The sequence below is a fragment of the Haliaeetus albicilla genome, chromosome 28 (assembly GCF_947461875.1).
Source record: "Haliaeetus albicilla chromosome 28, bHalAlb1.1, whole genome shotgun sequence".
Lineage (NCBI taxonomy): Eukaryota > Metazoa > Chordata > Aves > Accipitriformes > Accipitridae > Haliaeetus > Haliaeetus albicilla.
The window spans coordinates 17,082,071-17,095,338 of NC_091510.1; the positions used below are offsets into that span (position 1 = coordinate 17,082,071).

Genomic DNA, 13,268 nt, shown 5'->3' on the forward strand with positions numbered 1-13,268 from the left:
TCAGATCTGCTCTCCTCCTCGTTGCCCTCTCAAGCGTATCAGCACAGGGAGCTCATCTGTCCAAAACATCGTCCGAAAAAAGGGGATTAGTGGGAGCAATTCGTGATCTCCCAGATGCAAGGGAGAGGAAACTAAACGCAAAACATTAGGACAAGCGGAGGGTCCTGCGGGAGTCCTACCAGGGTAATGCCAGAGGGTGGGCATAAGATCACCTGCAAGACCTTGTCTTCTGGGACTTCTTGACCGAAAGATGCGGCGTCAAAATGGGCTTCGGATTATAGGCGTCACAAAAACAGAGGCGGCGGGGAGCTCGCTACAGCAACCGAGGCCAGCATGGCCAACCCGGAAGCGGCAACGCGGGTGAGGGAGGGGAGGGGAGGGGAGGGGAGCGGAGCGGGCCGGGCCGGGCCGGGCCGCCCGCAGTGAACCGAGCGCGGCCATGCCCCGCGCCGCGCCGCCGGAAAGCGCCCCTTCGACGGCGGGGCGAGCCCCGCCCCGTCACGTGACGTGACGCCGAGCCGGCTTCCCCCGCCCGTCACGTGGCAAGGGCAGGCGCGCGGCGAGAGTCGGCGCGAGCCTCTTCCCTCACGCGGCCGCGGCGCCGCACCCGGAAGTAGTGGCCGTCGCGGAGGCGGTGGCGGCGGCGGCGGCGGCGGCGGCGGCGGGATGGGGGAGTCGATCCCGCTGGGCGCGCCGGTGCCGGTGGAGCAGGCCGTGCTGGAGACCTTCTTCTCCCACCTGGGCATCTTCTCCTACGACAAGGCCAAGGACAACGTGGAGAAGGAGCGGGAGGCCAACAAGAGCGCGGGGGCCAGCTGGCTGGCCCTGCTGGCCGGGCTGGCGCACCTGGCCGCCGCCGAGAAGGCCTACCACAGCATGACCTTCCTGGGCCAGAAGCTAGGTACCGCCGGACCCCTCCCCGCTACCCCCCCCGCGTCCCCCGGGCCCCTCGCCCCTCTCCGGGCCGCCCCTCGCTCTCGCTTTCGGCCCGCCCCGGGTTGAGCTCCGCGGGTGTCGGCAGCGCGGCGGGGAACGGGGGCGGCTGCCGCGGCCCTGTGCGGTTCTCCGTCAGCTGGTAGCTGCACGGTGCCCGAGGAGCCTGGCCTCGGCCAGGTGCGTGCCTGCGCGTCCCGAACGCGAGCGCTGGGTCAGCAAGCGTCCGTGGGCCCGGTGGGGAATCGGCTACGGCGTTTGGGCGGCCCCGAAAGAATAAGCGAGAGCGCGGGTGGCACAGCGGCCGTGGGAGTCGGTGCGTCTCCTTGTCGGCTGGCAGGCTGCCTGCCTGCCGTTCCCGGGATTTAGCCAGAGGTGTTTCTGTGCTGGGATGCTCTGGCTGAGATGAGCTTGCACGGGTGAGCTCAGTGGGGCGACCGAAGGGTTAAAGCTTTTCTATGTCACGGTTCCGGGCCCAAATATTAGAGCTGCATATGTGCAAGTAGTCAGGGCTGGAGATAGCTTCCTGAAAGTTGTTATTCATTTCACGTCATTCACGCTGCAGGATCTCGGGAAGTTTTGGCCACGATCTTGGCTGCTTCTCACTCTCTCAGTATGTGAATAGAAAAATCCCAAACTGGCACAGGATGAGCTGTCATTGTGTTGCCCTCTGGGCAAAGCTGCTTATTTTCTCTTTGAACTGCAGACTGGCATGGAAAATGGATCAAGGGATATGAGTCTGATGTGTAATGCAGTAAAGCATCAAGAAAATTCTGCTATTTTAAGGAAGATCTTTACAGACAGAACTCTTTCTATAAGGTTGACTTTAAAAAGTGAATTTGGTGCTTGCAGAAAGGGTAAAATTGACAGGTGAAAGGACAAAGTTTTGTTTGTTTCGATATGTCGCGAACAACAGCAGTAGATGATTCTTCATCCTCCCCACGACCTGGGGGCAACTCTTGGCTTAGGAAGGTTGCTGTTTCACCATGATAACCAATTCTCTGCCTTTCTGCCTCAAATTGCTAAGGTCACTTTTGAAAATTATATGTATAAAATGGATGTGAAAAGGACTATCCACCATTACAAAGTTCATAAGCCGTTTCAAAGTGGAACCTAAATTTGGAATCCCTTTAAAAGTTCTGCAGATTCATTCCCTGTGATCCTTGCTCTGCTGCAGCCGTTGAGTGCCGCAGCAGCACATAAGGCCATCTGTAAATAGAAATTATGAAATAAGGTTAGTACCATTGTACAGTCTTGTGGTAGCGTCAAAGTTAAATATCTTTTACTTTGACCCTCTACTTTTGTCTTTTTTTTTTTTTTTTCTTTTTTAAATTCCTCATAGGGTTGAACAGGTAGAGAGAAGCACAGACTTCCCCCCCCCCCCCCTCAGTTTTAGTTACAGATTAACCTGCACTGTGGTCTCACTGAGATACACTGTGATTGTTTTTCTTTTGAATTCTGGTTTGTATTAAGACTGCGTAGGGACTGGAAACATTTGGTTTGTACACACAGATGTCACATAGTTGCCATTTAAAGGTTGCTTTACAAACTTGAGTGCTTCATGGTTGAAGTGGTATTGTTAGGGGAATTCTCTTGAAGAGATCAAGAGTTGCTAATAGGAGTGGAGGCTATTAAAATTTCATGATGACTTGATTCTTCTGACTTCCACAGATAACGACAGTATTTCCAGGTCATGTATCATAGTAGCAAATTTAACTGAACCCTTGCTTTCTGAAAAGTCATGCCATAACTGAGGCAGATGTGAGGGAGTTGAAGTTTTGCAGCAGTCATTGACTGCTGAGATATGAATTGGGACATGTGTAACTTGCATGAAATTGCATAAAGTGCTTCTGAGTATATGCTATGTGTAATTCAGTTACTTGCAAAATAATACACTGAAATTTGTTTCTTGATTTAAAAAAAATAAATAATACTGTGATCAAACAACAGTTAGGAACACCTAGGGGAAAACAAGCGTGGTTATACACAATTTTCCAGTATTGCTGTCTATCTTTGCTGTCCCTGGATTTTGGTAATACCTCCATATTTATCTGAACAGGTGGTCAGTCATTCTTCAGCCGAAAGGACTCCATCCGAACCATCTACACATCTCTGCATAATGAGCTGAAGAAGGTGGTGGCGACGGGTCGCAATGCACTAGGAGGAACAGCTCCTCACTTGGAAGAGCTGCTTTCTCACCTGTCTGAACAGCTCTGTTTTTTTGTTCAGGCTCGGATGGAAATTGCTGACTTCTATGAAAAAATGTACACGCTCAGCACCCAAAAGTTCATTAACTCTGAGGAACTGGTAAACATTTTGGAATCCATCTTAAAGAAATACAGCTCAAGGTCAGTGCTTATTTGCTGGCAGTAAGTACTCAGACATATGGTCTGTAATAAATGATGTTCAGGTTCAGAGCAAGCCCAAAGACTTTGCTGTCCTTTGACTGCTGAGCAGCACAGCCCCTTGCATGAATTCATGCATGAAGTGAAAGTTGGTCAGCAGCACCAGATGCATGAAGTCTCAAAATATGACGACTCCTCTGAAGAAGAAAAATAAAAAAGGGAGAGTGTTTCTACTCATCATGTTCTAGGAGCCATCTTGCCTATTCCTTTGTACGTCTGCTTAATTCTAAAAGCTACACCATTGCTATTTGATCTACCTAGTAGGGTTTTATGGTGCTCTGTTATGCCTTCTCTGAGAGGTATTTGAGCCAGTAGAAGGAGCACCTCTGAGTCTTTGGTCCCTGCCATTATGGTTTCTTGAAGTTAAGATCTAATAGTTCCCGTTACAAGAATCCCAGGATGTTTCTAAATGATATCTAACACATGTGAGCCTTGAAAATGATGGCAGTTTAAGAAAGACAGAATTTTTGAATGCCTGTCAACAGATTCAAATTCTAGCTCTTCATTTTAAAGCAAAACAAGGTAGCCATTGTAGGAAGATAACTGTCAAATGTAGCTGAATTTTTTAAAATCTTTGTTAGTGAAATACTGTCTGAGAGGACATTTTGGGGAGAATATTGTGAGGTCTTTTTTTCAGTTATAATTTTTAAAGTATATACCTAGGAAAAATCAGACTAATTCAGTGCTGCTTTCTGACATTCCAAATCTAAGCACTGCAGCTAACTCCCTTATTTTTTTAGGAATAACAGGTAAATTGCTATGTAATTTTGCTGTTTGAAAATCAAAACGAGTCTATATGATTTTACTAGTGATTGTTTTGCAGTTCTTGGTTTGTGAGCCCTTACAATATCAGGACTGTTAGACCAATGAAAAATGAAACTTACATATTTATTCTTTGGTGCGATAAACATTAAAGAATAAAGGGAAGTAAGTTGTTGGGGGTTTTTTTGAGAAGCTTATGTTGTACGCTAACCATCACCGTCTTTTCTGAGCATGTACTGAGTCAATGCTGCTAAAAAATCTGAAAACCAAAACTGATACTTTGACACAGTGACTGGAGACTGTTATATATTAAATGTTTTACGACTCTATTTAAATAAATTTCAGTGACACGTCTGTACTTCTAAGGCATTGTTATAACCTCCTTAAAAAAAATAAGCAGCATCTCCCTGGGAAAAATACTGTTGATCTTGCTTTGGGTTAATGAGCAATCTCTAAGATGGAGACATTCTAGGATGCTGTTAGACCTAATTCAGTAGCTGCTGTGTGGTCTTCCCCAGTTGTGTACAGAATATTTCTGAAAAAAGTGGGGATAATGATATCTTCCTCTAGTCCTTCCTTTAGTTTCTTCATATCTCAGATCAGTTTCTGGGGGCTGTTATGTTGGTGTGTGCTGACTGGATGGCATTTCTGGTTTACAGTCTGTTGACCCTCTCAGGTGAAAGGTCAATTAAACTCATCCTTACCCAGTCTCTTCCCTCTGTCAATGTATTCCTCATTTGTAGTTGAGGATGTGTGCCATTATCTCAGCCCAACATGCTAAGGCCAGATAGGGCATCTGTTCTGTAGATAGGTTCTGGCCTTGGTTTCTTTCCTTTACATCCAAAAATAGCTGTTCACATAAAGTAGAGCAAATAACTGCTTGCTGTTTAAGGAATGACAGAACTAATTGACTGTCAACAGTCAGGTCATATTGTCTGTATCTGAAAAATCATTAACTCTTGAACAGTTTAAAGTTATTTTATTACTACTTATTGCTGACTTGTACACAGCCAACACTAGACATTTCCCTCTCTGTTTTTCTATAGATTACAGCTGGAGAAGTAACTTTCCCTGAATTTTTTAACTGTTGGTTTGGGTGAGATCTTAACTGAAATATTGAAAACAGCATCAAAAGCAGGATCCTTTAAAAGCTTAGTATAAAATGAATAAGTAACTAGTAAACCTATTTTGATGTAATTATTTTTAAGTGTTAAATGTTTTTCATCTAGTCAGCATTTTGTAAATACATGTAAGTATGTGTGATCTATGGAGGGAAATAAAAATGTTGTAGAAAAATGAGGCCTCTTCAGAGTCTGCAAAACAAAACTCTAGCACCCCTCTGCTGTTGAGAATTATTGGGGGGAAAAAAAGATCATTTTTCCAATGTGTTTTTAAGTTCTTAACACTCTGGCTTACTGAAATATTGTAAAAACCTGTCTGTTTTATGTGATACTGAGCTCAGTCAGATGCTTCTGTGTTACGGAACTTAGTTACAGCAGATACACCGAGTACATAACCTGCTAGTTTACTCTGCAGTCATATCAAGCTTCTCAGCTGTGGCTGAGGTGTGTATTTTTGGATTAAAACAGTTTAGCAAATCCTGCTGTGCAGTGAAACATGAAAATAGCTATGAGCCATGAAGCAAAGTAGAAGTGGGAAGCTACGCATCATAGCGTTAAACCAGGAGACTTGGCAGTGCTGCATTAGTACGAATTTTTTAATTGCTTTTAAGATTGAATAACCTTCTTGGTCTGACTGTAAGTGTGTTGAAACTGTGCGAAGTATGCACTTGATGGGACTATCTCGGACAAATAATTTTGTATAATGCTTTTTTCCCCCCCTTTCTAATACATGGCAACAAAACTGTTTTTCCGCTGAATACCAAAACCATTGGAAATACATAATGTTGACTGTTAGCAGAATATTATTGTTACTTGACTCTTGTTCAAAGAAATGTAAATATGCTCTGGATTCTCAGCCCACCAAAGCAGCCAGTAATCACTGTGTCTCTGCTATAGCAGGTAGATATGATGGTTGCTGACATGTACTGTGTACAGAAGTGCAACCTAGCCTCTTTTGCAGAACGTGGTGCATCAACTGATTTATGATATGCATCATTTTACTTTCTTCGAATAAACTTGGACTTGCATCTTAATAGCAAATCCTTTCAAGACATGTATTGCGGCTGTCAAAAAAAGAGATGCTTAAAATTAGTGATGAAATTGTCAGACAGTCTTCATAAGCCTAAGAATTAATGTTTTGGCAAGAGTTTGATGGAAAGTCAAAGAAAAAATAGTGAAGGGAGAGGGGTTAAAAAGCCTAAAATTCTCGTTCTCCCTTCTGGTCCACAACAAAATTAAATATTTCGGTTTTGAACCAAGTATTTCTAAAATGGATTATATGTATTGTGTCCTGGAAGCTGAGGGGAATAATGGAGTCGATTTCTCTTTGAAGATGAGCTGTTAAAGGTTGGAAGAATTCAGTATAAACTACTTTGTTTTAAAGCAATAACAAGACACAGGATATTTTTTCTGAAGTGGGGGGATAAATCTATCTTTGCTTAAATGGAAGCCTCATCAAGTCTTGTCTTTGAACTATTTGTTGTTCTTTGTTGGAGACCTCTTAGAGTCCTAAATGCCTATTGGGGAACACATTTACTAAAAAGGCCACTTCTGTCTTTGCTGGAGATTCACTCTTTCTAAAGTTAAGTATTTAGCTTCTGTAACTGGAAGAGTTTTGCACAGTTTGAATTAAGTATGTATTTATTGATGATGTTATAAATTTACAAGTAATTTGAGTATTGTAGAAGGCAGGTAGGCTGTATCTGTCTTTTTTTTCCTGATGTTTAGAAAAAATAGAGAAGAGAAAGCTATAGAATGGATCTATAAAATTCTATTTCATCAAGATTTGTCCTAATAGTAGGATCACTCTTGTGAATAAGATGTGCAGTGGCACTCCTACCTGGCAGACAAGGTGTTGGTTTTTGTTTGTTTGTTTTTGAAACATCTGTTAAATTGAGAACTGATCTTGACCTGAATTTTTAGCGAGAGAAATTGGTTGTTACAGCATCTTCATTGTGATATGATGAAATCCTGCCAAATTTTCTTTCTTCATTGCTTTTAGTACACCAAGGTTTGAAGTTTGAGACCTGGTTCATTGGTAGATACAGTTAATCATGGTTCTATTGACTAATTTTGCATTACAATTTTATTGTGAATTTCAAAAAAAACCCCCACAACACAAAAACAAAACAAGAAAAGCTCAGCTTGGCTTCCTTATAGCTTCCCTATAGAAACAGCAAATTTATAACACAATCCCTTTGATTTAACTTAATGTCTTACTGCTATTCCAGAAATATTAAGGTATATTTTACCACCAGAGGGGATTTTAAACTGGAACAAAACCATCTGAATTTAAAGAGAAATGGTGTTATAGTAGTTCATGGATCAAGATAAACAGTGATTGCTCTTGAGCTGATTAAATAGAACTCCCTTGCTTTGATAGAGAAATGTCTGACAGGTGTTACTGTCGAATGCAAAGTGCTGTATGTTGATTAAAATACTTGCCCCAATCATGTTAAAAGAACTGTTTTTTAAATTAACAAGATTATTTTTGGTTTGCATTTTACTCTTTGATGTTTCATCTTCTGTCTGTGAACTGAGAAATACTAACTGATTATTTCACTGTTGCGTACAAGAGTTCTCATGTCGTGACTAATGTTATGTTTTCTAGATTTCATCATCCAATCCTCAGTCCTCTTGAAAGCAGTTTCCAGCTGGAAGTAGATGTGCTTGCACATCTCTTAAAGGCTCAGGCTCAGATCTCAGAGTGGAAGTTCCTTCCATCCCTGGTCAACTTGCACAGTGCTCACACAAAACTACAGACTTGGGGCCAAATTTTTGAGAAGCAGCGAGAGACCAAGAAACATCTGTTTGGAGGGCAGTCTCAGAAGGCTGTACAACCTCCACACCTCTTTCTGTGGCTGATGAAGCTCAAAAACATTCTACTTGCCAAGTTTAGCTTTTACTTTCACGAGGCCCTCAGTCGACAAACAACAGCATCTGAAATGAAAACTTTGACTGCTAAAACAAATCCTGATTACTTTGGGAAAATTTCCAGCTTCATCCGGAAGTATGATGCTGTCAATGTTTCCTTAATTTTTGACAATCGTGGATCGGAGAGTTTTCAGGGACATGGTTATCATCATCCCCATTCTTACAGGGAAGCCCCCAAAGGCGTGGATCAGTACCCTGCAGTGGTGTCTCTGCCCAGCGACAGGCCTGTTATGCACTGGCCCAATGTAATCATGATTATGACCGATAGAACCTCTGACCTCAACAGTTTGGAGAAGGTTGTTCACTTCTACGATGACAAAGTCCAAAGCACGTACTTTCTGACTCGCCCCGAACCTCACTTTACCATTGTTGTTATTTTTGAGTCCAAGAAGTCAGAAAGGGACTACCATTTTATTTCTTTTCTCAATGAAATTTCACATTCCCTTAAGAACTCCAAAGCTTTTGCGAGCTTGAAGCCTGGATCCAAAGGGTAAAATACAAACTACTTACAAGTTGTCAAGGCAGTATGCCAGCCTTGGGGGAGTTGTAGCTTTCAAGGATTACATAAATTCATGATTCTCAGAGTCTAATTAAAAAGGAACCATTATTTTTAATGTTATAAGTTCCTTTTTTTTTTTAAGCTAACAGACACTTGAAGAAAAGTATTTTTGGGCAGTACTCAGTGGGACAACCTAATTGTGGGGTGCTGAATGGCCACAGTAGGATTTTTTTTGTGTGGTTTTCAATTTTCAGTATGATTTATTTTTTCAGTCAACAACTTTGTTGCCTGTATCAGAAAAGGAATATGTGCACTTTATCTTAGTCTGATCATTGACTGTCTTCTACAGAGTTTATTGAAAATGTGGTGAGGATGGAAGATACTATCTTTTCAGAAAACTGCGTTGCCTGACAGGAATGATTTCTGGGAATTAAACACTGATACAAGGGAATATTGAAAAAGCAAACCTGCAAGGACATATTTTAAATAAAAATATGAGAATCGCAAAAGGCACTATTGTTAATTATAACTTAGTTTTCAAATGGTTTAAAATTGTAATTGAGGTCTCTGTTAAGCACAAGTCTTTACTCTGAACACCCTGTGTCATACAGCTTTGTCATTGCTCCAGAATGCAGGATGCGGCAAGAAAAGCTGCAGCATGGTCTGGAAGGCCAGTATTCACTGGAGTGTTGTGACATTGTGTGTCCAGTACCAGTCTTGGCTCAGATTAACAGACGGAAACAAGCTGGGGTTGAGCAAGTATTCTAGAAGGAACAGCTCCATAGAAAAAGCAGCAAAGCTTTTTTCAAATTGTGCTTTTGTTTGGATAACTTGGGAATGGGGGGAAGGCAGTAGACAATGCTCTTATAAATGAGTTATTTTCTAATTTGCTGTTAGGGTCAACCTGGATTTGTTTTCAGATTTTTATAAGTATGTAGCTTTTTCTTTCTGTTCAGTTTTAAATAATTTCACAATTAAGCCAAATAACTTTTGGAATTTGGAGTTAAATTTATAGCCTATGCAGTATGTTTACCTCATTCTAAAATGTCTCTTTCACCACTTCTAGGCTGCAGGTTTGGAAAAAATATGTTTGCTAGTTGCACTGAAAGTGCTTTATTCTGGAAATCGGTATTTCCAAATACAATAAAAGGGTCAACTTGGCTGTACCTGTAGCCTTACATTGCATGATTCTTCTGACTGTTAGCTATGCAGTTGTGCAAGCACTTTCATGGGAATTCAGGAGGACTGATATTGGTCTGCTGTATGATGTATTTTAAGTGTGGTAGAGTTAGATCCTGAGTTGACACTGTGTAAGGTATAACATCATCAGGTTTATTTTTAAAGGGAGTTTAAGTCGGGATGTTGGTTTCTGTTAAGACTGAAGTATAAAAGATACCATTGCAGATGTGGCTTTTACTGGTTCCCTTTCTCTCCCACAAAAGGTTATGGTAACTTGTCTTGCCTCTTGCTGCAAGTACTGATTTCTTTACAATCACATAAGCATGTTCTGTTCTTGAAATGTAAGCTCTGACTTTCCACTTTGTGCCAAATAGAGCCTTCCATGCTTTGCTATAATTATATGATAGTCTGTTGTGAATATCTGTGCTACTGCCTTTCACCTGAAGTCTTAGTCTGACTGCAGTATCACTCTCAAAAGTTTAGAGTCTGCTCCTTGGCATTGGAAAATAACAGGAGTTGCAAATACACCAGCAACTGGAGGGCACTGGTTGTAACAGCGTTACACTTTGCAGCTTGAATTGCCCTTTTAACAGGACAAAGTTGCAAATGACAGTATTCAGAGAGTCTGTGTGCTTTCCTCTGTGGGACAGTGACCTTGTAATAACATTGTACTACTGACTTCCTCAGCCTGAGTAACAGAAAAGAGGCTGTCACCAGAACTAATTCCCAGTTGTCGGCAGTGTAATAAAGTGTTGTACAAATTCTCTGCCTCTGCAGTATTTCCCTGTCATACTAGCTACCTGTGGGAAAGGGGAGAGGAGACTGGGGGAAGAGACCGTGTGTGGTACAGACACCTTCTTGCTCATTTCTGAGTTGCAGGGGACATGTTGGAAGAGGTAAGAGAAATCTGCCACCCTTTGGAGCAGACCAGCAGCTTTTACCAGTTGCTGAAATGGCTGGAGGCTGTTCGCAGTGTTTTTTATGGGGAGAGGAAAAGGAAGCGACTTCAGCAGACCTGGTGGTTCACTTCATGTCCCTGCCACTGTTTCTGGCAAGTGGTGTCTCTGGGAACAGGGAATGAGTGCTAGGGGATGTTTCTGTGCAGGAGGAGGTGAGACTTGCTTTGCCCCTTACCAGCCCTGGGGTCATTTGCTGCAGTTTTCTTCAGAGGACCTTGAGGAAGCAGCACAGGAGCCATCCAACTTGTGGGTAAGAATTTCTGAATATTTAGGTTGATGAAGAACCGAAGGGAGCCATAGTCATTACTCTCATAGTGTGAGAAGGGAGGGAATGGGAGAAATGTGCAGACAAATAGTGGGAGACAATTGGGTGCTGGAGAGAGAAACTTCTGTGGAGCCGTCTCTGTGTTTCAGAGTTCTGTCCCTGAGGCTCTCCTTGTAAGATCTTGGCCTTAATACAAGGTGGGGAGCAGAAAATCCAGGCCATGGGAAGTGGCTTGGATGAAAACTGCAGGGGTAAGGCTGAAGAGAGGTTACACTAGAATCGATTCCAAATAGTTTTGCAGAGTTAAGGTGTGCTATGACCAAAAACTAAGTGTGTGTGGGGTGAGACTACATGTGATGAATGAATAATAATAGATAGCCCCATGCAGACTTATGGCATAGTTTCCTATTTGATGCTTTGAGGAATTTATGTTTTAAATGACAAATGAGGTAGTGGGGAGACTGAGCTGTCTACAATGTAAAAGTGGCTAGGCCAGTAATTAAAACCTGCATAATTAAAGGGGGGAGCATATCCGTGGAGTAAGTAAAGGTGATCAGAAACTCAGTAACTGGAAAAAAAAGTATTCATTACTAACTTCAGTACTGGAAAGATTGATCAGTCTCTTTACTATAAGAACTGGAAAACAAATGCACTTTTGCCAAGCTGCATGATATCCTGTCTGCCAGCTTTTCCTCTCTACCAATTTAACTAAGCAAGATTGAATGTACTAATATACTTTAAAAGTCTTGTATAAATGACTGCTTTAAATGCAAGATGTAAAGATGTTTATGATAACATAATGAAAGCCAACACTTCCACGCATATTTAAGTTTTTAAAACGGGTACTGAGATTTGATATTCTTGGTGCCAGTCAGATTGCTTAGAATAGCAATGTGGAAGCTTATCTTGTAGCAAATTTCATATACCTCATCACTTACTTGAATCCATGAGGATTTTGGCAGAACATCTAATTTAGTATCCTTTGCCTGGAATGTGAATTTGACAGCAAATGCATTCTCAGATGTCTTACATATTTTATGTTTATGTCTTGTAAGCTTTTTTTTTACATGCGCTGTTCAGGTTTTTTTCTTGAATATCTTTCCTTTTCTTTTTCCTTTGCATGAAGACAAAGCAGGGAATGGAAACTATTTTTTATTGTCCTGCAAAGGACTGTAATATATGCATAATGCACATAATATTCAGTTTTTAATGATCTAAAAGTAACAAATTCCTGGTATCTCTTTGAATACTAACACTCAGTGTTTATTTAGTTCACTTAAAAAAAGTCTGTGCTATAAGTGGAAATAATTTTATGGCACTCTCCCAGTTAATTATTGCTTTGTCCCACTCTTCTTCATATACGAGCCTTTCGAGACACTTGTCATCAATCTAGTGGTTGTTCTTTGATGTCAGTTATCTGAGGCTTCATTGCATATGTGTCTATGACACCTGCTGCCGCAGGTCAGCCTGCTGCCTTTTACTGTGCTGGGTCCCAATCTTCTCGTAATCAAGCTTTGCTTAAGAAAATCAGCAATGTGCTATACTTCATTCCTCAAGTCCTGTTTTTTGTCCCAGTATCTGCAACCCCTCATCTTGCAGTCAGAAGAGTGTCGCACAGCGTGGCTGGTCCTGGGCTTGCAGTTAGCTCTGCGATTGCTTCCAGAAGTGCTGGCACTAAGCTAACTAGCTTGGCTGAAACTTTGGTCTTTCTGCCCTTTTTTCTCCAGAAGTCCCATTTTCAGACTCCCGGAAGATGTAAACCAACCCTGCCCGGGTGGATGCAGCCGAGGCCAAGCGCTGCTTATTTGCTTGTGCTCTGCCTGAGCCTCAAGAGCAGCAAGCCAGTGTCCTGCCCCTTGGGGACAACTGTTTTGCTGCTCAGCAGGGATGGCCTTCCCACTGCAACTGTGCAAAGGCAGGAGCTGGTTTTTGGGAAAAGCAGGAGAAGCTCTGGAAACAAGAATGCTGACAAATGACAGCAATAGTGTAATGCTTTGCAGAGCAGGCACACAAAATAAAGAAGTCAAATGCAAGATGGAATTGGACTTTGATTTCCTTTTCCTGTTAGTGAAGGGCTGATTTAAAGGTAAAGCCTCTTTTGGAGGATAAAGGTAATGGGGTTCTTTTGCCATGAAATTGTTTAACTACTCAGCTGATCATTTTCCTCCAGGAACTGCCTGTTTTCCTCTCTTGTGCATGTGTGCTTTCAAC

At 42.1% G+C, this 13,268-nt stretch overlaps 1 protein-coding gene across 2 annotated transcripts; it reads left to right on the top strand.

The window, feature by feature from the left end:
• Nucleotides 1-551: 551 nt before the first annotated feature.
• On the top strand, nt 552-10,597 carry KICS2 (KICSTOR subunit 2). Of its 2 annotated transcripts, XM_069773706.1 has the most exons (4): nt 552-901; nt 2,993-3,066; nt 3,145-3,281; nt 7,833-10,597. In XM_069773706.1, the coding sequence occupies exons 1-4, from the start codon at nt 667-669 to the stop codon at nt 8,647-8,649; spliced, it is 1,263 nt and encodes a 420-aa protein (XP_069629807.1). In that variant the 5' UTR covers nt 552-666; the 3' UTR covers nt 8,650-10,597. The 2 variants fall into 2 exon arrangements, with proteins under 2 accessions (XP_069629807.1, XP_069629806.1); XM_069773705.1 differs by having other exon boundaries at nt 2,993-3,281.
• The last annotated feature ends 2,671 nt before the right edge of the window (nt 10,598-13,268 follow it).

What these genes read in the sequence shown, in the direction of transcription:
- KICS2 (XM_069773705.1), top strand. Translation starts at nt 667, where the DNA reads ATGGGGGAGTCGATCCCGCTGGGCGCGCCGGTGCCGGTGGAGCAGGCC. An exon ending in CTTCCTGGGCCAGAAGCTAG is followed by an intron (nt 902 to 2,992) that starts GTACCGCCGGAC and finishes TTATCTGAACAG; the next exon opens with GTGGTCAGTCATTCTTCAGC. An exon ending in TTAAAGAAATACAGCTCAAG is followed by an intron (nt 3,282 to 7,832) that starts GTCAGTGCTTAT and finishes TATGTTTTCTAG; the next exon opens with ATTTCATCATCCAATCCTCA.